Here is a 25,511-nt window from a genome sequence, read left to right as displayed (position 1 = left end):
AGCTTCCAAAACCAGACCTATCCAATTTGTTGGGCTTGAAATAACAGGTTTTTATGAATTTTCAATCCACAGCCTTCTGGTTGGGCAGTCTGTGGACCTGGTCCTTGGTCTTTCTGGTGTATTTAGCATTTTAGGAAAAGGAAAAATAATTGGTAACAAGAGTGTTAAAAAGTTCTGGCCCCTTTCAGGCTTCCAGCAGAGCAAGATGGGCTCCTTCATATGGCTGTTGTTTTTCAATTATTGTCCTGTTTCTAGAAGCCTTACTATCTCTGGACATGTGTTACATATGCCCCTTTAGTTTAGGATCACCAATGAACTAGTTTTGCTCATCTGTTTTTCCTTGCTTCCCAGTCAGGCTTATTCAGCCAAATGAATGCTTGTAGGATTCTCTCCTACTATTTCCAGCCAAGTTCTGTAATTGTTAAGTACATGCATTTTGAAAGATTTAGTCAGAAAGAATTCCTTCATCCTTTCCCCAATCTTAGCATTATTTGTCCAAAATCTTTTGCTACCATTGTGTGACTTTTGTACAGTATCTGGCACTTTTACTTCAAAAAGAGAATAAACTACTATTTCTAGAGCACTGTAATTGTTATAGCAAAAAAGATGGGTACCCAAAGCCAAGCATAATCACAGCAGAGATCAGTGAGGCTGCAGGCTTAGATTTATGTATAAGCTGCTGTGTAGGAGGTGGGAGGTAAATGATCTTATACTATTTGCTGACATAAAAGTTAATGGACCCTATATTTATGTAAGATTTCTTGATGTCAAAACCATGATTTAATTCAGACTTTTACTTCTTCTTCACATCTGTTTATCTGTTCCAGCCCCCAAAGAGATCACCTTCTCCATAGATGTCGGGAATGGCCCCACAAAAGCCACTGTGCAGTCTCCCACACCCCTGAATGACAACCAGTGGCACTATGTCCGAGCGGAGAGGAACCTCAAGCAAACCTCTCTGCAGGTGGATGGTCTCCCCAAGAAGGTCCTGGAGGCACCTGCTGAGGGGCACTTCCGCTTGCAGCTCAACAGCCAATTATTTGTAGGTAGGGACCATTTAAGGGTTTCTGTAGATAAATGCAATATTTCTATGTCCATACCTTGGTAATGCTATTGTTTCACCATTGAGCTTGCATGTGGTGACCTAATTCTGCTTTCTCTTCTTCCACTCCTGCATAGGCAACATAAAGTAAACCCAAACTACTGCCTTTACACTCAAAGCACTAACCCTGGTTTAACCATACTATTTTTAGGGTCTAAGATTGCTTGAAACATATTTATTGCCAAAGAATTCATAGTATTTCTTCTTGTCCAGCACTGGCTGTGTAATTTGTATAGGAAATGTGATCTCTCTTTTTAGATGCAATGTAAAAGTCACAAATTTGTCATATAAGTTTCTGGGGCAAAGCCTAATGACAGTATGGTCTTAAAGTCTGTTCCTTCAAGTATGCCTGCTGAAACCCTTATTTGGCCATAGAGAGCATGTGTGAGAGAGCTATGAACACAGTCAAAACAAACACAGTTATTTAACTGAAGGTGATCTTTCAAAGGGAAAAAAGAGAAAAAAAAGAAAAAATAAAAGAAAAAAAATCTCTGCATATAGTTCATTTCCCTGTGTCCCTTGCAAATGAAACCTAGATTGGGACCAGCTTGTATTTGATAATATGATCAGGGATTACAAAGGGACTTCTCCCTTTTCTATATTCAAACACTGTCTTTCTGAGTAATCCGCTCAGTGATGGAATGGGTTGTAACGTGCTTGTTATTCAAGGCCACTCAGGTAACTACTGATTCTTTCCTTAAAATAGATTTTCTTACTTAGTTGAAATGCTATAGCAAAATTCAAACTGTCAATTCATTTTAATAACGTTTACCCATGTATCCACACCCTTTGATTTAAGAAGATTTTGGGGTATTTATTTGAGCTTTTTATAGTGTAGGTGTGCAGTAATTACTGGGCTCTGAACATAAGGAATGAATCTGTTAATAAATAGATATAGCTGCATCAGTGGCCAGGAGTCCTTCCCACATAGGTGTTGATTTATACCTAAAATGTTCTCTGGTAGACCCAGCCAGAGGAAAGTTCACTGAACTCACAGAAGGGAGGATTAAGACTGTCACAGTGCAAGGTTTCTGTTTTCTGGTATGAAGTATGCTGCTAATCACTTGTTTCTCAAATGCTAAGATGATCCTAAGAACATGTTCTGCAGGAGGCCAGGCCTGAAGGTAGTAGGGTTGAACTGCTAGACACCTTAGAAACATCAGAGAAATCTCACCAAGGTACTGTTTCCAGTTAGGAAACTTAGAGAATTTAATGACTGGATAGGCATTTGCAAATATTTGGCTGTGTCTTTTTAAAGGAGTAAAAATGAAGGATTTATCATGTCATCTATCAGATATGTCATATATATCAGCTGCTTACCATCTCACATCTGAAAAGAAGTATCAGCCTATAAGCTTGCTTCTCTGCCTCAGCAAAATAAACAAGTTACCTGAATGAACTTCATGGTGATTTTAAAGTGACATAATCGATGAATTGCATCATGGAAATCCATGGTAGTTAAGGACCTCAACAGAGAAATGGGCCAACAGGAAACCTTGTCAGCAAAGACAAATGCAAAGCCCTGCACTAGGTGCAGAATAGCATCAGGCATCCATACAAGCTGGGGATTGAGTGGATGGGTAGCAGTTGTGCAGAAAAAGTCCCGTTGGTCTTGGTGGAGAAGTGAATCGGTACCTCCTCTGAACATAGCCCTGCTTTGAGGAACAGGTTGGACCAGCTGATGTCTAGCAGTGACTTCCAAACTAATTTTTTCTCTGATTTTACTTAATATTTACAGTAAACTCTAGGAAATAGTTACTTTATCTCAGCCAAGAGGTGAGAAGTTCTCACTGTGCAGTAAATTGCATTCAGTCGTCCATCCACGCTTTTACTGAACCCTGAACAAAAGGGACAGAAAACCTAATGTTTTTAGGAGGGCTTTTTCAGCCCTTAGCTATACCATATTGAAGGCCAAAACTGTCTGTGACTTCCTGAGTTTTCCTAAGAGCAGTCAGAAGAGATAGAAACCTGGGCAGCCTCCTGATTCTGACACTGTTTGTCCCCGGGTGCTCCAGGGAAAGGTGGCAGAAGTCCAACAATACACAGATGTGGCATAATTTGTCTCTACTGAAGGTCTCATTCCAGTCTCTAATAGGAAGCAACTGATTTAATACCTCAGCCATGCAGAATGAATTTTATCCCATCTGAAAAATACATGCATAAACAACATTGTAAAAAGGAAAGAAGCACCAGCACATATTACTCCCTACTCCCCCTATAACCCACAACATATTTGTTTCTGCAGCATTCTGCGTACTGACAGTGATTAAGGGGTTTCCACAATTAGTATGCACATTCTTAATTAATAATCTATATAACTGACATGATTTGCTATTTTTAAAATGTTCCAAATATTTTTTGATTGAATCTCCCTATTTCATTCCACTTAAACATGGAACTTTGTTTCTATACTGGAGGTAGCTAGTCATTAAGATATAACCTTTTTTTTTTTCTTGATTCCTCTCCAGAATCAATTCAAATAATTTGTAAATCTCATAAATAAGGCTCAATGTCAAAATTTAATTTAGTTTATTTATCTTCTGGAAGGATTTATTGATCCTTTGGGATGAAGGAACTATATTAGTATCATGTAGCATTATGATGATGATTGAATGGAGATCTACTGTAGCTTTCAAACTACGATTATTTTCCTGTTGCTTCAGAGACATCAGCCTATACGCAGCATATGTGAGGAGGTTTTGTGTCTTTTCCTTTTAGGGAGTTATATACACATATAGGGAGTAGATCAAACATATAAAATAAATTTGGACATTTGTAAAATTTGACTACAGGGGCAGTTGGCATGGAACATACTTTAAAAGGAGTTCTGCTAATTTGTACCAATTAATTCCTTGTCAGCTGTTTCTGCGTGTTTTATGAATGAGTTATTTACTTCTGTTTTGGCCAGATTTTTCCTTCTTAACCCAAAAACCTGATATATTTGGGAGTGTATGTGATAGAATAATATAGCTCTTTGGGTTTTATGTTAGTTTGTTGGGTTTTTTTAAAAGTTGGCCTGTCAAACAGACTTTTTACTTTTTTTGATTTGGAATAAGGAAAGTTGAACAGAAGCTGTCTCCAGCAATGTTAACAAAACAGTCAGTTGTAGGCCATCGTGGAGCTGTGCTTCATTTACTTCTGATCCGGCGAAACTGACACGTTGTGAGGAAGTTAATCAGCCTTTAAATACTTCGTAAGGATGGGAGTTAAGAAGGCCTGACTTTCCTTGGAAGTTTATCTTCAGATTGACTGACTTAGGTATTTTAGGAGATTTAGGCTTTTACTGAAGATTTTCCAATGACTAAGCACAGTGAAGGATTTCTCTTTTATGTGTCTAGGTTCTTTTATGTCCAGTAAGGGAGGAATTCACCCTTCTGTCCTCCTGAGTGGAGACCTTGATGCTGTTTCTCTCTTATTTATGGTGCTACCAGTTTTCTTGAAATATGAAAGAACAGGATATTCTCTCTCCTAAATTTGGGCAAGGAATTAAAAAAGACTGAATTCAGAGATAAAGATATACCACATGTGTGAGCAAATATTCTCTTCTGTAAAAAAACAAAAAAACCCAAATCACAACAACTGTCTAGTCCTTTTAGATGGAGAAAACACTGATTGTGAACTAATGCAAAGCTGTGTCCTGAAGACTGTGAAAAATGTGAACTTGCGTTGTCTCAGAGGGATACTAACAAATATATAATGACAGCGAGTTCAGTGTTTGGATGTCATGGTTGCTTATTCCAGCAGAGAAATGCAGATGTTCAGAGACTATAGCAGAACCTGGGAGTCTCACCATGACTTACATTGTCCCTATGCTAATTTTGAGTTGTGCATGTTCTTGAACTTAAGCCTGTCTGGGTCATTGCTAGGGTAAAAATCATTTTTCAACTTGCTCTATGTACTTAGGTGTAGCCATGGGTGTGTTTAATGTTCTTAAATTGCATTTCTATGGAGTATCTCTGAATATTAGGCATGTCTTACTGGGCTTGAACTCACATTACATTACTTGGATTAACAGTACTATCTGTAAGAAAGCTTCTTCACTCACTTCTGGCCTTGATAAGCATAAAGTAGCCATAATTCATTATCTGCACACTAATGCACCCAAAAGTACTTCCATTTTGGAGCTGGTACAGCATCGCAGATAGAGAAGTTCATACGCGTTTTACATATCCTGGCAAGATGCACTCACGTAGTGATTTCTCTTTACCCCAAAGTCTCTTTTATACATTGATATTGTATAAAAGGAATTGATAGAGCTGAGAATCAGATCCTTCTTCCCATATGCTCATACTATTCATTGTATTCACAGAAATGCTGGAATTTGCGTTTCATTTCTTTCCGTACCGCCTGTTCTCCATTCAGTTCTGCCCTGCCACCTTACATTGCCCTGATTTGTGTTTGGTTCAATGGTCTTGGCTGTTCTTGCATCTTGCTGACATGATGTCTGCCCTGCACATCTTTTCTTTTGGGAATGTTCCCCTTGGGGGAGCAGAACCTAAGCATTTGCTCTGGCCAGCATGCCACATAGCATGTGTAAGAAATTGTCGTTACCTGATGTTCCCAGGATTCCACTATAGTGATGATTTCTTACACGTGCTCTTCAGACTAAACCGTAGAAAATGGCTACCTTCTCATTGGATCTGCATGGAGATAAAACCAAAAGGAGCAGAGTCAAAATGGATGTGTTCAAATCTAATCCCTTTCCTTTTATCTCCTCGTCCATATCAACAAAATGTGACAGGATTTGAATTTGCAATTCTTGTTTTATTCCACCACTTCATATAAATATCTGACTGTATCCAATTACAGTTTCTCTCAGTTATGGAGAAACAGTTCTGCATAGTCAGTAAGAGACAAAAGTGTAGATTAAGTAATGGTTGTATGATCAGGTGTTGTGTTAAATGTGTAATTGACTCACAGGGCGCTTATGTATTTATCTATGTAGTGCCAGAAAGAGCTTTTCTACAGCTACAGTTGTTGCAATAACTTAGAATAAAGACAGAAAGTCTGCTTAAGGCCAACATTGGCACACATGGAGTATGTGGCAGGCTTCTGAGACAGCTTTCTGTCTGTGCAAAGTGGAAGGGAGAAATGACTTTTCATTGCAAGTACACTCAAAATCAAACAAGCTTGGATTTTAAAGCAGCCTAAAGGAGTTAGAAAACCATTTTTCACTTTCTTTTAGTGGGTCTTGAGTATCTAACTGCTTTAGGCTGCTTTATAATCCTCAGTCATAGCATGGATATCCTTGCACCTGGCTATGTTTCTTCTGTTAATTTAAAAAAATTATAGTAGAAGGAGCAAACCCCAAACAAATGTACAGGCTAGATAATATCAACTGCACCAAACAGCCCAGCAACAGGCCAATTTGGCACATTACCTGCTCTGAAGGGACAGGCAAAAATCATTCCTTTCAATGGCCAGTTGCTTTCAGCATTCAAAATGAGTGACATCCTTTTGGATAGTGCAGCTGTCTCCTGGTATATCCCTGTGGTCCTGGAGGAAGTGTGTCATCATCTCCCCTCATGGTGTAGTCCGAGATGAAACTCTGTCTTATCTAGTGCAGAAGGCATGACAATAACATTCCAGTATGGGGAGGGCAGGGGAAAGACAGTCCTCGCAGACCTCTTTCAGAACAGGATTTGCACTCAGACTGGTAGTATCAGAGAAGCAAAATACAAACCCTAAGAAGTTAATTTGATGCATAAAGCCTTGATCAGAAGATTTTGTGCTATTCATTTGGTATGGTAACGAGACTAGCAAAGTTAAGTGCTTGGTTTCCTGGTTTTGACTTGGGAGGAAGGGAGTGAGGAATCCTTAGGTGAATCTCCTCTGTCTGTTGTAGACAGTCCAAATGCAACATACCCCAGAGACAGTCAACATCTTAGAAACTTTCTTGAGAGACAGAGAAAAGGAATGAGGGAAAAAGAAGGGGCATACTTTGTTTACTGTTGTTGGTTTTTAGGGAATCTGTAGACACTTGGATATTTTGGAGGCCAGGAGGAGGAGTTAATGCTTAACTCCTTGTGTATCCTGACTGCTTTGTACAACTTTCAGTTTGAGACTTAGAAGTGTGACTTGGATGTTTGCTGAGGAATAACATAGCAAGTTTTCCTACTCCTGAGTAATAATGATGATTCCTATACTCCTATGCCCTTTCCTTTTCTTTGTATCAGTTGCATAAAACAAGAATGTTCCTAATACTTATTCACGCCGCTTCAGCCTCCTTAATCCAGTTCTTACCAACAAAAAGTCCTCTGCTTTTTAAAGCAAATCCCCAATTCATTGACAGAATGTTAATTATTTAGCCAATTGTGTCACCAAGCTACACTATGAGTGCTCAGTTGTGAGCTTCTTGCCTCTGCCTCTCAGACTCTCTCTTCCTTGCCCCAAGGCTTCTCTGTAAAATTCAGCTTCATGAACAGCATGGCTCATTTGACTGTCACCTCCACTCAGCAAAGAACACCCTTAACCTTGGTGTTTATGGTCCTGAGGCTTATCCTAAAATCTGTTTTCCTGAACAAAACATTTAGGTCACATCCACAAAATTGTCCAGTCCAACAGGCCTATTAGAGTAGGAAGAATGTCCAAAGCCTAATTTGGGGAAGAGTTTTGTTTTCAGTTTTTCTCTGCTTCGCAGGAATATATTTGAAGATTAGGTCTAGTCATTTGAAGAAAACTGCCCAAATGCCTAAATAATAAACAAATTTGCTTCCACTGTGTGGATCTAGGATCATATAGATGGTCTCTGTTAAGCTCTATACTCTCCAGACGTTAGCAGAGAAGAGTGAAAAACTTACTTTACATGGCTTTCCAAAGTGCTTTAGAGAGCAGTAAGAATACGGGTAGTGCAATAAACATGACATCTGTGGAATAATTAGCAATAGTCTGTATTAATTCTTTAAATATTACAGCTTGGATATGCAGGGAGAAGAGGCAAGGAAACTGTCATTTATCCTTGTAACATTTGTGTTTACCTCCCATGCAAAAGAAAACAGAGTAACCGTTAACCTTAAAAGGAAAAATCACATTTCTACTTATTTGGGCATTACTGAAAATTCTCTATGGCATGTTTGGTTTTGGACCAAAATCTCCAAAGAAAAGGATTGCATGTGTGCAGTGCAGCAAATGCAGAAGGCCTGATTCTTGTGCTCAGAGAGCCTTTAAAATAAGAGAGTTAACATTTGCTGACCTGAAAAGAATAACTGGCTAAAGACGAATTTGAAAATATTTGTTTCTCTGAGAAAGGCATCATAAAATTAGCATGAAATAAACCTGTTTCACACATACTATCTATAGTTCAATTATTCTAATTCAAATCCAGTATTTCTGCTATTAGTGTACCAGAAAGAAAAATATGCTAGAATGGTATAGCAGAACAATAGGGTTTTGGTGAGATTGCTTTGCAGACTGTTGCTTCATTCTCTGAGTTTGCAGAAGTCTTGCTTTAATTAAACAATTTCTGAAAAAACAGATGCTCTTCTGCAAGGACTTATCAAAAGATGTAATCTCTTATCTCAGGCACTTTGATATAGAACCAACTTCTGCAGAAGAATAATTTGGAAAGATAACTTTTTTCATACTAGTTTTGCAGGAGAATCACCAATAAAGCTGAGCCTACAAATGCTGATAATTCCTGAACCAGAATTAGATTTCTTAGCAGCAATCAAAATTGCAGTATCTTCAAAAGCAAAACATTGGCAACTGCCAAACAAAGCCTACAATAAGAAAAATGGTGATATTTTCACAAAGTACTCTAACAATTATCATTATTGTCATTCTCAGAAACCACCTCTTATGGAAAAAGTGTCTTCATTGTAATACTATTAGCAATGTCATTGGGCAGATAAGAAGCCAGTTAGCTTGTAGAGACTGAACTGCTCTCTTGTGTAGATCCATACAGCTCTGGTCCTCAGGAAGAAATGCAATTATGTTTAACAATTGTAATAAATAACACAACTGTGACCTGAACTCATGTTTCTTGCCTACAACAACCATTCACATGCAACATCAGGTTGGGCAGTCATGCATAAATTCTGACTCAAGTCATTTCCCTTCAGCCAGCAGGCCTGGTGCTGAACGTGATTCATCCCTGCTATCTGGACTCATCAGCATGTGTAACTCACCTGCTGTTGGGATTAGGATGTTATTTATACTCTGTGCTATGGCAACAAATAGAAAAAAAAAACATTTTAGGTCTGGGTTTCTCATGTATTAGGTGATATGCAGGCATATGATAAAGAAGCTAATCTTTTTCCCAAATGAATTTGCAGTTTAAATGCCAGACAGGGCGGTAGATAAGGCAGGAAAGAGAAGAATGGCAACAAGCAAGTGTCACATACAGCTTTTTAGTCCTTTCATAAAGATAAATAGAGACCTTTAGTTTCCAGGGCTGTCCATCTGTCATCTTTTGACACTGTATGCATTGATATATAATAGATAATATTTTTTAAAATTCATGTATTCATATTTGTACCTCTGGATTGGACTTCAAGGCTTTGATGACTGTGCAGAGTCACCAATGAATGCATGTCCTTTTTTCTCTTTTTCAGGGGGAACAGCTTCCAGACAAAAGGGCTTTTTGGGATGCATTCGATCTCTGCATTTAAATGGACAGAAACTTGACCTTGAAGAGAGAGCTAAAATGACACCTGGTGTTAAACCTGGATGTCCAGGACATTGCAGTAGTTATGGTAACCTGTGCCATAATGGAGGAAAATGTGTGGAGAAGTATAATGGTTACTCCTGTGATTGTACCAGCTCAGCCTATGAAGGACCTTTCTGCAAGGAAGGTAGGCAGTGAGCTTTGATCCTAAGTCCTTAGTGGTCTCTGAATTACAGCACAGTTTCACCCATGTGAATCTATGATTCTATGTCATCTTGGTGTCCCCCACATTACAAGAAGACATTCTACTATCAGCTGTCCCTTCAGCATTACTAAGTGTTTATCTTAAGTAGGCTATAACGCCTCCTTTTGTTGACTTCCGTGATGGCCTCAGAAATTAAAATGGTATTAGTTCTACTATTAAAGTTACCAACTGTATCCCACTATGATTCCTGTATTCGATAGCACATAACTTGGCCCAGACATTAACAAATAGAGCTGAAATTTTTCATAACAGTTGTCTGCCCATGTCTGGATGTTTAATTTGCTTGGTTTTAAACCTCATTCAGCTTTGTCCACATTACCAAAATCTTGAGAGCTTTTCTTTACAGAGTTTTGGAGCAGTGGTGTGACAAAAAGAGGTTTTTTTATGGTTTTTTGCCATTCCTGTGACAACTCATCCAAATGTTAAGAGATTTTAAAAATTTTAAAAATAAGCGTGAAGCATTCAGGAGAAAACTGATTTGCATGGTTCAGTCTCTGGTGAATGTGTCCTCACTGAACCTTTCTGGTGGCTTGTAGGAGATGCTGCCAACACCAGAAGAAGGAGCAGGGCAAATAAAGAACCACCAATTTAGATAGCATGCTCTTTGGAAGAGGAAGGAACTAGCAAAACTCCTGCTCAATAACAGCAAGGTGCAATGTGCGTGTTTTAATTTCCACGGATGCCCTTCACCTCATAAACACGACAGGTTTACTAAGTGGGCCACATCACATGCTGGTGTAAATCAGCTTAGTTGTACTGCAGTCCACGGAATTATGCTCACTTACATGAGCTGAGGATTTGGCATCGAATAACCACATAATGTCCTGTTAGGAGATGCTGCTGTAGAAGTGGAGCTGCTTTATTGGAGAAAGTACTTGCAGTCAGTCTGTACCTGAAGATATCACCATCCTGACTTTACTGTGCCTCACATTAGAAAAACTGCTCTTATCACATCTTTGTATTTCACGGCCAGACTCTGTTTTATTTATTGAAAACACAAGCGTGACTTCTCAGGATCTGAGAATGCACAGGTAGATGTTTCTCCTCTTTTGGAGCTACCAAAGACAGCTTCCCTTGCTGGCTGTCTTTGAGTCAATGCGTTGCTTTAATAATGACTTTATTTAAAAAGGAGACTAGAAAGGACAAATATATTGTCTTTATTGTGGGGGGAAAACAGAGAATATTGCCTTAGATGTCAGCTGTCAGAAGATGGTGAACCAAGCATTTATTTGGCTGACAGACATTTTGGCCTGTTCCGTCTTGTGGAACTCTGATTCCAGCACTAAAATAGTTGAATTTAGAAGCCTGTCTCCATACATTGTCCTTCTCTGTGCCAGACAAACAGACTGTAAGGAAGGACACACTGCTCGTCCAAATTAAGGAACGGTGATGTCAGCTGGGTCAGGGGCATTTTGCAGTGTTCTGCCTCTGAGGCAGTCAGGTCATGTCCATGCCTTTCTGGAGATCTGAAAATGCAGTAGCTGAAATCATTCCCTTGGTTTATATATGCTTTCAGAGGTTTCTGCATTATTTGAAGCCGGCACTTCCATTACCTATATTTTCCAAGAACCTTATCCTGTCACAAAAAATGCAAGCACCTCAAGCTCTGCCATTTATGCGGATGCTGTCATGTCCAAGGAAAATATTGCATTTAGCTTTCTCACAGCACATACTCCAAGCCTTCTGCTGTACATCAACACCTACTTTCATGAATATTTGGCTGTGATTCTCTCCAAGAATGGTAAGTACTCTTGATTTGCTACCAAAGGGAGACCAGTGTAACTGTGTTAAGTTTTTTGTGAGAATAGTATAGAATTCTGCACTGATTTAAGTTCATTTCTGTGTCTGCAACTTTATCAAGTTCATGGTATTCAGTTCATGCAAATGGCCATCACTCTTGTTTATGTCCCTTTATTTGGCATTCAGTGCTACACTTGCCTATTCTGTCTTTGAATAATCATGTTGTTGGGGCTTAAAATGTGCTTTGATTTTCATTTGGCAAGACTGTACAATAGCAATTCCTTGCTATTTATTCCACACTGAGATGCATTAGGCCTTCAAGATAAGGGAATGAGAAATACCATGAATGTACAAGAACACTTGGTGCAGAAATATATTATCATTTTATCTTTTGCATTCTGTCTTGGCACATGTATTGCTCTTCACTGGGTTGTTTCAATGGAATATGGCCAGTACGTCTGAATATTAAAGCCAGAAAATGTCAAAGTTTTATAGGTTCACTGACCAAAACATGAGGTGTAAATCCATTTTCTATTAAAAGGTATACAGTGTGGGGGCATTTTGAAAACATGTAAAGATTTTAGAGGCATAAGTCCTATGTCTTCTCAGTAAGACTCTGGCTCCTGAGTCCTTGCAGTGCTTTCAGAAAACTCACACCAGACAAACATCATCCTAGACAAGTGGGGATGTTTGAATTATTCAAGAGTTATCAGGCACTGGAGCACTGGAAGTGATGAGTAAGCATATTGGTGAGTCACTAGCCTGTGGCAGAACAATAGAAAGTTAATGCTATGTGGTTGAATATGTGCATTTGACTGAATGACCCAGACCACTCTGAAGCCTTGCAAATTCGAAAATTGCTAAGCTTTGAAGTACCCTCAAATGAAACCAGAAGAAAAAAAAAAAAAAAGGTTTTATTCTCTATATGGGCTTTGCAGTAGTTTATCTCCTGGTTCTGTCATGCTGCTAGCATTTGGGCTGGCATGGGATGAGTATCCAAATCCCTGGGAGGGGCAGCTGGGACAGTATCAGCCTGGACTCATCTCCCTTAAGTGAAGTCGCAGCAGGGCGGTGGGACTGCTGAGGAAGCCTGCTCTCCTCTCCTGTCTAGTCCCAGATTTCCATCTCTGATTTGCTCTCAGAGGCACATGTTTATGATTTTCAGATATATGAATATTCCAATGTGTCGCTCCAGGGCAGAGGTTAGCCCCTGCTGAGGTGAAACCTTGGAATCTGCTTCTCAGTTACACTCAGGTCTCTTGATGCCACTCAGACAATCGAAAATAGCCCTAAAGTGAATGAAAATGTAATATCCATTTAAATCACCTTTACTGCTGCCAGAGTAGTGTAAAATGACCTTAGAAACATGAGCAAATTGACTTTTATTGATGAAATACAACCGTAAGAAAGCTATAATTGTGAAGTTCTGGAAGGGGGAACTCTAATGGTGGATAGGGAAGGGGTTGGGATCAGGACACCAGGATCTCTTACAGCAGCTCAAGAGGAGCAGAGATAAACATTGCATTTTGGCAGCTGCACCAACTGCAGATCTCCACTTTGGTTCAGACGGAGGTAGGTACTCTTAGTACTTCTGGAAATTAGGTGGAGCAGCTGTCAGCACACTCAGGCAATTTTAACAATGGTATTTTTCTCAGATCTGTACCTCTATTTACTCACTTGTAAAATGAAGATAATAGTAGTTTAGAGGGTTGGTGACATGTCAGGGTCCAAAACTCTGGACTATAAAATATAGCACTATATGCAAAGAACTATTAAGATAACTAGCTGACCTTGGTTAACTCCTGAAAGTCTCTTTCAGGGTTACTCTGTGCTTGCTTCTGTGTCATTCTTTCAAGGCAGTCATTTCAGTCATGTACATTCTCTTTCTTTTTGTCCCAAATGTAATAATTTTTTAAATCTCATATCCTCTTATTTTTTAGTCTTGTTGGAATTGAAATTATTCCAATGAAAATAATGTTCAGATATGTTACTCTTTCTTCCTTCAAGAGGTTTATGCTTGCCATAAAGTTAACAGACTACGAATAACAATGTCCTTTGTAGCATTAAAAGTGAGGGCGATTCCTTCTCCCTTATTGGCTCATTTTCAAGGAATCTTGCTGAGTCTGACAGTGTATAGTAGGACTTAAGCAGGTCCCTGCTGGATAACTGATTGGTTAAATAAATGTTAGGCTCCTAGTGAAATGGGAATGGACATTCTCATATAAGAGGTGAGCAGTAATATTCTTTGCCATAATCCCAAGACCCTTTCCACTTGTTAAGAAACTATATTGGAAGAGTATATGTATACTTTAATACTTCACCTTTTGTAAGTATTTTTCAAGCTACTACTCATGTATCCTGTTATTCCTCTTTTCTATTATCTACAAAATAACTAGGCAAATTATTAGTTAATAAAAGTGACAATGAGAAGAATGTTTCTGGTAATTCAGACTTCCTGCGTTAAACATTTAACATAAAAGAAGTGAAAGTGTCTGCAAGGCTTATTCATAGTTAGACTATATTAAAAGGGGCTTATATGAAAGTGAACTTGCATAGGCAGCTATGGCCTAGTCCAGTCAGGTGTGAAATGTTTCCTGTAAAATCAGCTGGTTTCACTAAAATTAATAAATAATCAAATTTAACCCCAACATGCTTTGGACTCTCAGTCTGTAAAGAAGGCCGTATCATTAGAAGATACAGTACATACTGATTGAGACACTGGAATTGTGGTAGTAAAATGATTCATTTAGAGTTACCCAACAGGCCAGGGTCAGGTCTTGGAGAGGAAATAAAATCTCTTCATGCCCACCCATGGCTTCACCCACCCAGATCAATGCTGCCCACACAGAAAGCCCTTCCAGTGCTTGGAGCCTTAGAGGGCGGGTAGTTCATGAAGGCTACAATTCTGGACTTATTCTAGCCTGATACAGATGACGTCCTTCTATAAAATGAGATACTCAGTCGTGCCTAGCAGCTAATATTTCTAGAAACAGTTCCTATGCAAAAAACCTATGTATATCACAAGTTTGTTCTTACCTCTGATCAATTGGCTCATGTCCTGGCAGCTTATGGGTAAGTTTTCAAAAGCTGATGTTTTTAAAGATGACTTAGGGATTCTTCCCACCATTATTTAATACTTACACTTCTAAATCATACATGTGCCTTTGAAAATTGTATGCAATAACTTAGCATTGTCCTCTCCTCCCCAATCTTACATATTGTACCCATGGATTTTTAAATTACACATATATAGAGAAGTGTATGTATTGTATATAGCTGGGTATGTATACATGTATATAGATGGGTATGTATGTAAAGCTCACAAAGTCCCATTGATCCCACATCCAAAAGGTTAGCAGTACTGTAATAATTGGCAGTGCATTTTTAATATCAGTGCCCATTACTAAGCTTCAGAAAATGGATAAACATCTCTAATTAGGCTTTTCAGTGTGTCAGTCCACAGAAGTTATTCACATCATGGGAAGCTACTGCCAAGAAAAAAAATAGTTTTTTTCTTTCCCAGGCTAAATTTTCACTGTAAATTTTTGCAATTACATGATTTCACCAAGTTACCAGTACCTTAGTATTATTATCTTTGCCTTGATCCCTAAAGACAATAATTGATGGGGGAGAAAAATATTAAGAAAGACGCTGTTAGTGCTTCTTCTGTCTCCATTCTTCCTTCCCCCCTGCAAGTAATCAAATGTGATATGAATATGATGAAGTGTATTATCTAGAAAATGTTTTCTCAAGTCTTTCATTCTCAGTGTTGTTGGCTTTCTCCATGAAAATTATATGATTCCTAATCTAGAAAAACAGCAGATAGCCAGCATCAAAGAAAAGAAATAGAATCTCAAACTATCCTAGAGTGATTGAAAATTTATCTGTATTATCTGATCTCATAAGAAACTAAACAATTTGAGTCCTTTTTTTTCTTTGTTTCTATTCAGTAGCTTTACCTTCACAGTGAGCTCTGTTCTCAATTTATTTTGGAAAGATTAAAGACAAGGAAAAAGGCACAGTTAAAAATAAAATTACAAGTGAAAACAGCTTGAGTAATTCTTCTGTTAGGTCTCTGATACTCAGAATATAGTAGCAGGACCTAGATCAACTCCATTGGCCTGTCCTACAAGGTCTTGAAATCAGCTGATATTTGAAGTAAATAGGAAAAAAACACAAAACCTGTAATAGAGGTGAGCTGAATTAACACTCTGCAAAAAAAGAAGCAAATGTCATCAATGAGAAGCTACTGAATTTTTTCTTTTTAATAAACTAGAAATCTACTGTAATCTCCTCCTGTCTCTAAGTCAGAAGCAGCCTATGTGTTGAAAGCATGTAAATTCTCCTTATTGTTTTTGCCTTGCAAGTCTGTTGAACTGCATCTCCAACAACTTTTCTCAAGCAAAAACAAAGCTTTTGTCATTCAGTGGTAAAGAAAGGCAAAAAATCTAGTTCAGTCTTTGAGGCAAAGAATCTTTTGATTCTGTTCACGCTGTGCACTCTGGAGTTCAATGGGGCAAAGCTAAGATAATTAGGGAAAATAGGACTTACTGAAGCACTGGGGTGGGTTTGGGGGGTGATTTTGCTGATTCTTTTGCTTTACCACTTTTTGGAGTGTGGGTACCACAGGACGTAACTACTTGCTGCAGAAAGACCCTCTGGGCTATACTATTGCTAGTGCAATTGTCCTATCTTTTGAGAACACCTTCTGGCTTACAGACTTCCAACACCCATTGAACAACCAGCACAATTTATGTGACTGAAGTAGAAAATGGTGCCAAGGTTCAGGTACAGCTATTTTTAACAGATCAGGAGCAGGAAAGTGAGTCATGTTGGGAAGTGTGGGAGACAGCTTTGTTGAGGAGACTAGCTTTCAAGCAACTGTCTGTTGAATTGAACTGAACTGACTGAGAATTGTTCCCAGTCTAGCTCTGGTTCACAGCCATTAAATGATTTCATATGGCAGATAGGACTATATATCTTCTAAATATAATTTCAAGCAATTGTTGTAGTTGGCCCTGAAATCTTATCTTATTTACTAAGTGAGGGGCCAGTGACTTTGATCAGGAATGGCGAATGTAAAAGACATTTTCCCCAATTGCCTGTAAATAGGAGGCTGGCTGAGGCACCATGAGTAGAAAGGGCTGGGGTAGCGGGAGAGCTCCCAATCAGTTTCTTTATGTAAATAGAGAAACTCCTGTGGTTAGAAACATCTCTGGTCCCTTGGATTTTTCTCTGCTGTAGGCATGCTTCACAGAAAATAGGAATGCTGATTAGAGTTTTCAGTTCAAATCCAGCACTGAAAAGTCTTTGAGGGAAGAGGTAGACTTGGCACCCAGAACAAATTTTTTTTGTTTGTTTTAGCATATGACACTCTAAATCTCTAAATGTGCAAAACTAACTTGAAAGGAGACACAGCCACAACATTTAGCCAAGGACTCTGGCAGATTTCTTTATCTGCTTTCCAAGAGGAGAGAACTGAAAGATCTGTCTCATTAGCTGAATTCATGGACATGTTTGTACTCATGAAGATCATTTTGCCGTACTGAAGGGTCAAGAGATGTTCTGGAGACCCACAAGGGAAAAACAAGGGGACTGTAATTGGATTACATTGAGCAGGAAAGGCTGAGCATGCAGTTAATAATTGATCTGTGCTCTGAATATATACAGACTGACTTTGAACTTACTAGTATCTGGCATAAAACCCCAGACCACTGGCTGCAGATAATCAGCTAGGAAGAAAACATACATTCCCATTTGCTTGGAGGAGGTATTTATCTCCTAGAAGACTTAAGTTCCTAGCTTTCATTTTGCAGTTGAAAAGTCATTTTTATTGTTGGATTTCTGTGGAGCTGTCCTGAAAGGGGTGGGGAGGAAGGACAGAGAGGGTCACAAGCTCCTATGTTTAAATGGATGCTGCAGATATGTATAAGCTCTTCAATAATTCTGAAATGAGGGTCTTTTAAGAACCCATTTTACCAAAACCTTTAGCCCTGAGGATTGATAGTAGTCACTTTTCTGTTATTCTTAAGTTGTGAATTATCTGTGTTGTGGACATAGAGAGCTGTGCAGTGAGAGCTGTAGTCCAGCAGAACTGCTGGCTCAAGTGCTACCTTGGAGCAGTGTAGCTGTTTCCACACAACATAGAGCCCAAAGCTAATAATACTTGGAAGAGCCAGCCTGGGTCCAAGCAAACCTCCTTCTCTATCTTGCTTGTAGTATGCCTATTAGAATGTTAATTTTTCCTGTAACGTATCAGTTATGCTGGCTGGATAAAGAAAAGGTGACTTTGTCCTTCTTGCCTAATGAAATTGGGTGTTTATGCCTTTGTCTTTATGAGCGAGACTGGCCTTCAGGAATCCCAGGTTGAGACCAGGGGAAAAGTCTGGAGCAAGGAAGATGTACACTTGGTGGAAGAGAATCAGATCAGGGAATGCTTAAGCAAACTGGTAGGCCCTGGTAGGATGAATCCACAAGTGCTGAGAGAGCTGGCAGATGTCATTGCAAGGCCACTCAAGAGGCAATGGGCACAAACTGAAACACATGAGGTTTCATCTGAACATGAGGAAGCTCTTTTTTATTGTGAGGGTGACTGAGCCCTGACACATCTTGCCTAGAGAACTGTGGAGATATTAAAAAGCCGTCTGGACATGGCCCTGGACAACCAGTTCTAAGTGTCCCTGCCTGAGCTGGGGGGGTTGGACAACATGACCTCCAGAGGACCCTTCCAACCTCAACAATCCTATGATTCTGTGAAAGACTGCAGAAGTATTTGAAGGTTAAGTAGTGAAAGTATATGTGTATAAGCATGTATTTTGCTATAGAAAAGTCATCACAATGCTACCATTATATGGTTCTTGTAGTAGGATTGTTGCTAAGTAAATGTTTCACCCTTCCTCTAATTTTCTCCATTATATGACTTAAGAACAAGAGTCAGTTCTTTGTGTGCCAATGGTTGTGGCTTTTTTGAAACTCAAATATTTCCCTTGAGAGTTTGCTGTAATCAGGAGAAAGTCACTGATTAAAGGATCAAGCTTCTCTAGTCACAGAGGCTGGCATAACCCATGAAACAGGCAGTGCTTAGATGGTCAGAGGAGTAGAACATTTCCCAGAGATTCGTGCCCAGGCAGGCCATGTCTATAGAGCTCAACACAAACAAGAATCATTAACAGAACTCCATTAATCCACAAAGTTCTGTGCTGTCTTTATTATGAGTTAAGAATGAAAAGGAGGTTTGAGAAGAGAGGCATATGATTATTTTTCTCTAGTTTTATTTAAAAGATTGTTGCTCACTCTCCTGCTCCACAGACATCATGTACTGCTCAAACTGATTGTTTCTTTTTTTCTGTTCAGACCATCTTTTTCCATGCTCTCATTGCTGAACATTATGGTTATTTCTTAGGTCAGTGTGAAACAAGTCCTTGCTTGAACAGGTATCTGTACGGCCAAAACTGAAACAGGAGTGGTTGAAAGATATTAGGAAAAGAATGGAAACTATGAGCCAGGATCTCAGTGAGGGCAGGTTGGTATGAATTCCTCAGGGTATCACAACATAGGATCTCAGTCTTTTTTGCCTGTGAGCTGTTCGCACAGAGTTAGTGATGATGCATAATTTGCAAAGCCAGGTTGAACTTTTGGAATAAAATTCATAGGATGATACTTTTTATTTCATTCACTGGGTAAAGAATAAAAGCTCTTCCTGCCAGCCTGGCTGCTATGCTAGTCTTAAATGAAAAGTACAGTGTGAGATGAAAGCCTGGCAAGATTCTTCTACATACAAAGGTGAGTAAACCATAGGGCCTACTGAATGTCTGACCATGAGAAGACTAATGGCATCCAGTGTGTGCTTAAAGACAGGAGGAGAGATCTGAGCATCAGATCCAATAGTATCATACAGATAGCTTTTTTTACCAGAATAAATCTCACCATCAGAAAGCAGGTAGTTTCAGGGAGATTTGACTGCATCTGATGTCCTGGGCTCTTTTCTTCATCTTTACATTCAGTCACCTTCAGGGAAAAAAGATAATTAATGTGGCATCACTTTGTAAAAGAAACAGCAACCGGTTCCTTCACCAAAAAGAAGGATCTAGGAATGCAGAGAGAATGATAATGACTAATAGTATTTTTTTAAATTGCTGCTCACCCAGAGGTTTCATGTCATTTTCCAAAGGATGGTAACATTCATCTATTTCACCAACAGATAAACTGTGACACAAAGAAGGAAGACAATTTGTCGGCAGTCATCAAGCTGGTAGATCCCAAATTGTTGCAGTGCTCTGTCCATCTCCTCCAGGGTACATAAATACACCACTGTGTATGCTTACCCATGAGCTAAACTGGAGAGACAGTGTTTAGTATTATCTCACATCCATGGGTTAGCCCTGTTCCCATTTTAGGCCCAGCCACGTCGGCATAGACGTGGGCTGTTTTGTTTAGACGAGTGTTCCCAGTAGAATCACTGGAATAAGCTCTGTGTTTAAGCCACTCAGTATGTGCATGATGAGCTCTATGACTGTGGTCCTCTGCGTCATCTTTTAGACTTGCAATGTCTTCTAGCTTTGGAGCAAGAAGCATCTGCCAGTTCCTTTTTAATTGCTGGTCAGCTTGTGTTAAGCCAACTGGCAGCTGGTGGGAATGAAATGTCTATGAAGGTTAAACACATTTGTCAGTCATGTAAGGGAACTAGCTACATTTGTTGATGTTTAAGTGACATTCTCAATCTGGCTCCAGCTGCCTAGCAGGATTGCAAAGAGGTCATGGGCCTCCAGATTGGCTCCTTTAGGGGCTTTTGGGGACGTGTTTTTTTCTGAGTTGAATAAATGCAATGTGAAAGTGTTTTTTTTTTTTAATATAAGATGGCCTGAATATGATCCTTGAGTCCTGAATGTCTCAAGCATTGAGTGGGAGGCATTCAAGTAAGTACCTATTTTTTTTCACTACCATGAGAGATTACAAAAAATTGGGTGGTGGATATTCTTTTTAAACCCTATGAAATGCTGTTATCTAAGCAAATGCAACAGCTGAGTAATCATATCAGCAAACATGTTCAACAGTTTTGCCTCTTTGTTTTCTCCATGCAAAACAAAAAGCAAAGAGTCACCTCCTAAAAATGTGCAAGTGCTTTCTTAGTTAAATGCCACTGGACGCTGAAGAGATGGGCCCTGTTGTTTCGAATCACCAGTGGCACTTCCACTAAAAAGTAAATTTACTGATTAAATATCCCTGGGGAGAAGCTGCTAATTAAGGAGCAGGTTTCTCAGCCAGCTGCTCCTAACTGAGAAAACGGTGGTTCACTTTTAAATATCTAGGCTATGAAGAGGGACACTGTCACGCTGAAGCTGTGCAAGTTGCCAGAGAGATATTTTGTGGTAGAGACGACTGAAAACTGTCATGCGCTGTTCTGCAATCAGGAATGAAGAAACTTTTCCACCTTATGAGCTGCAAATGGCTTTCTGGGCTAAATACTACTTTTTTTTTTTCTCCTTCATAATAGCAACATCAATAGCCTCACTAATATATTCCACCCTTTGTTTAATTGATGCCTTCCTTAATTATTTTCTCTTTTAGCTACAGCTCAGATGAGCGCTGAGGGTGAGTGCTGAGGGTGGATGCGGTGGTGTAGTTAACATCTTACAGTCTGATGAGAGTGACTGCTGGTTTGAGACAGCTGTAAGAGGTTCTGTTGGTCCTAAACTCCTTTGTTTCTGGGTGCCTCTGAGGCAATGGGACATGTAGGGGTAGTCCAAGGCCCTTTTCCTAATTTTCATTATTTTATACATACGCATTTCTCCCAAATCACAGTTGTCAACTGCCCTTACTTAAATGATTTTTCCTGATGTTATGTGATGGTGATAAACTTGTACATTTCATGTGTGCCACCCACATGTGCTCCCTGAACTAACCTCAGCTTCTCCGAGCAGTGCAAGATGTTTTGCCAGCTGCTGCAGCCAGTTTAAGTCATTAAAAAGTGCTGCTGAAGTTGGCGGAGATGTTGGGTTCAACCTGGGCTCATTTAAAACCAGTTTCTGTAAATGAAGGTCCTGCAGAGAAGTCTCAGACTCCAAGGGCATGTCATTCCCTTCCTTGCTGTTTGGTTCTTCAAGACTAAATGACACAAGACCTGTGGTCCTGGTGACATGTGTGACAAGAACCTTTCTTATGAATGATGGATTTATAGAGCAAATTCCTGGTATCCATTTTTTTGTTTTCTTCAGAGCTGCTTTAACCTTTTTGCCAAATATCTAGCACTGGGTGAGATCTTTCAAGGAAGTCTTTTCCTGAGCTAGAACACTCTCTGTAACATTTTCCCATGCTCCCTTTTCCAGCTGATGATCTAAAAACTACTATTGGATTTTCAACACAAGCTTTGGCAGACCAGAATGAATGTAAAGTTAGTGGGCATAGGCCACAAAGCCACCAGATGTTTCTGACACTCCACTCAGGCACTGCTGTAGACACAGGCAAAAGAAAGACAACTCTGCTGTTGATGTGTTCAAGCAGAAAAGGTTTTGGACACAGAACATGTAACATCATGGCCAAGGTATTTCTTCACACTGTGCAGTTTGGGAATATTTTTTTCTTCTTCAGGCTGAAGACTTTGAAATCTCTAACCAGTTTAATGTCCTTATTACCACTGGACTGAAGAGCTGCTACTACATCTTTCTTGTCCTCATCAAAAAGATAGAAGCAATTTGAAGGTACAATGCTATTCCTGTAACTGCCTGGAGGCTGGTTATGCTGCCCACTGATCATCAGTGTACTGCTAGCGACTAATGACCCTGGCCTCCCTCACCATTGAAAGAGTCTCCTGCAAGCATTTTGTTTCAGAAAAGTCATCCCCAACCTAGTCACCAGCATGCGATGGCATAAATACTGCCCTTTGGTCTCTATTTCCCAGAACTTCCCTCTGCACACGGGGACCCCCAGAAATCCTGTTAAAATGGCTCTGTAGCTGTTTGGTATCAGAAGAGAGATGTTATTCAGCCCTACAGTCGTGGATTATGCTACTGCAGATTACAGATTGAAGACCACAGTGTAGCAAGCCAGTTTTGATACTGGTGGTGGTCTCATCACAGTAGCAAGGCAGCCCACGTGGACTCGTTTCCTCCAGAAGTGGTCAAAAGAGGCCACACTGTGCTCTGTAACACTGTGGTTAAACTATGCCTGCTCCCCTCTTGGGCTGTTCTGGAGCTAGCATAGCATATCTCCATACTGATCTGTAGTCTGCAGAATTTGAAGCTGAAACAGATGACTATAATAATCAAGTGTGAATCTACTCTTACCTAACACTGCTGGAGTAACATGTCCAGTAGAATTTTCCAGCCTGAAGCCAAAAACATGATACATCTCTACTTTCTTCCCTCCGTCTTTTATGGACTTAATAGAAATTGCCTCCAGCAATTCCCCATACATTAGAGAAGGGAGAAAACACAACAGGCAGTGCATTGCTTGAGCATTATGGCATTCCAGGTGTGCATGCTCAGACATGGGGAGTTGAAAAGAGGATGACAGGCATGACTGCAACAAGACTGCCAGAAATTACACTGCTCATGATTAGTGTGAATCCCTACTGTGAGGCAAAAATGATGCAAAATAGAGAGAGAATAGAGACTAGGGAGAATAGAGCTGGTTTATGCACAGATTTTTATTTGCAGTTAGTGACACTGGGCTGATGCGATGGAGAAAGTCAGTGGACCAGATAATCAAAATTCAGAGGACAAAAAAAATTTCTTAATAATAATCCTAATTAATAATCCATTTATTTTGCCTGTCAGGTAGCAAAATGGCAATGTAATCTGCCAGACAAATTATTCTTTACTCTCAAAACAGAAGAAGTTTTGGTACTGACTGCAACCCAAAATCAGCTCTGAGCTACACTGGTGTAAATTCCACAACACCTCTGGAGACATAAGCCCATGTACTTCTGGTTTATATTAATGCAAATTTGACCCCAGGCAAAATGCCAACTTTAATTCAATGGCTTTGAAGAGCAGCCATCCAAAAAAAGTTGCCGTTGGAATTCAAAGCAATTTGATAAAATAAGATGCTATTCACTGATCTCTTTAAATGATTTAAGGTAAAATTGTACCACTATAGAAAGTAAGATCTGTTCTTAATGGATGTCAAGAACCTCCTCCATTGTCTCCCAACAAATGGAACAGATGGTTTCTGGTTTAAAATCAGTGTTTCTCTGATGAAGTCAATGGGTAAATCCCTATTTGCAGCAGCTGAGAGCTTAGGTAGATTGCATATCTTGCTGTCTCACTTTGGACACGAATGTGCTGGTTGCTATGTTGATCACCTGGATATAGTAGTACCGTTTATATTTTGTGTACTGGTGTGTTCAGAGCATTCAAAAAGAGCAGAGAAGTTTTTTCACATTTACAAACTAAGCAACTAGTACAAGGTTACAGGCCAAATCTAGGCCCTGTTCCATTTTTCGTGTTACACCCCTTTCAAAGGCTCCAGATAATAGGCGGCCTATAAAATACTTCTGCTGGGACATGATTTTTAGTTTGGACCAATCTGTTACACTATCACATTTTAGCTTTAGCTTATTCTGTGCCGTCATCTCAGCTGTGGTGTGCAGGGTCAGGCAACCTTTCCATTTTTTTATCAGCTCTCCCACTGCCCTAACGAGCAAGTCTGAAGAAGGTCCCTTAACTTCCTTGCACTTGGGCTTCTTTTCTCACATCTTTCTAGAGTAAAGTGATTGTAAGATGTTTACACTGTTATTCCCTGTTGGTGCATCTTTCATTCAGTACCAGAAAATGGGATTGTGATTTAAGTTTGGACCTTTAAGTGTGTCATTAATGGTGATAGACAGTAGCTCCTTGTCCTGGCTATCCAATGAAGGGATGGGAGCTTTGCAGTACGATTCGGGGCAGCTGATTCGGGACTTATAATATCACACTGAATAATTTAGCAGTTGTTAACTGACCTTGATCTCTTCAGAAATTCCCCTCTAACATCCATGACTATGTGTGAGAAAGTAAATGCCTTTTATCTCCTTTTTTTTTTTTATTTTCACTTTAAAAGCTTACCTGATCCAGCAGCCCTCTCAATCAGCTAAAAAGCCTTCATCCTAGTAGTTCATTCTCATTTTCCCTCTCATTTTTAGAAGCTTTGTTTCTGTCACCCAAAGCTCAGACAGTGGCAGTGCCCGTCTGGGAGTGCAGCTTTTAGGAGCCTGAGCAGCCAAACATCCTGGTGAGGAAAAAGGAGGAGGGATGATCTTAACTGGACTCGGTCTAATCAGGAAAGACTACCAGCTTCACTGTGAGTTGTGTAGAGGTGGCAAAATTCCCCCTTTGCAGGAAATTTATACATTGTTTTAAGCTCTTTATAAAGTGGTTTTACAGTAGCTTGTAGGACAACAGAGCTGACCTTATTGAGGGATGACTTGGAAGGCCTGAAGGGAGCAGGTATGTCCACACTATGTAGTGAAGAACTGCCCCATGTCCTTTCTCACTAACTCTAGACTTGCAAGCAGTCTTGCAGCATTAATACAGCTGAATATAGGAGCCAAGCAGCACTGCTCATTCACCTCACTAAACAGCCAGACTGCTTCTGGGGTCAGAGGTGCTTCTGAATAACATTGCAGTGCACCACACATGCAGAAGCTCATGCAGGTGTATCGCGGGCTTCTCTGATGTGGCACTGCATCGCGATGCGTACGCAAGCGTTGCCTCTGCAAACACTGAAACAGGTCCTAGAGCTAAAACAGCATGAACACATCCTTCAGTGACAAACAGTCAGTTGGTCCCTATCATTCAGCATAGGTAACATTTGCTTGTAGC

At 39.7% G+C, this 25,511-nt stretch overlaps 1 protein-coding gene across 1 annotated transcript in view; it reads left to right on the top strand.

The window, feature by feature from the left end:
* Nucleotides 1-25,511, top strand: part of CNTNAP5 (contactin associated protein family member 5) — a gene marked incomplete at both ends in the record, with an annotated part of 289,753 nt that overhangs the window by 244,743 nt on the left and 19,499 nt on the right. Inside the window, 3 exons of the mRNA XM_082312477.1 lie at nt 828-1,046; nt 9,655-9,894; nt 11,489-11,717. Of these exons, the coding sequence (XP_082168603.1) occupies nt 828-1,046; nt 9,655-9,894; nt 11,489-11,717 (688 nt within the window). The remainder of the gene's footprint in view (nt 1-827; nt 1,047-9,654; nt 9,895-11,488; nt 11,718-25,511) is intronic.

The sequence above is a fragment of the Platalea leucorodia genome (assembly GCF_965183815.1).
Source record: "Platalea leucorodia genome assembly, chromosome: 5".
Lineage (NCBI taxonomy): Eukaryota > Metazoa > Chordata > Aves > Pelecaniformes > Threskiornithidae > Platalea > Platalea leucorodia.
The sequence above is the reverse complement of the archived record's forward strand: the minus strand, read 5'-3'. Positions and strand labels throughout refer to the sequence as shown.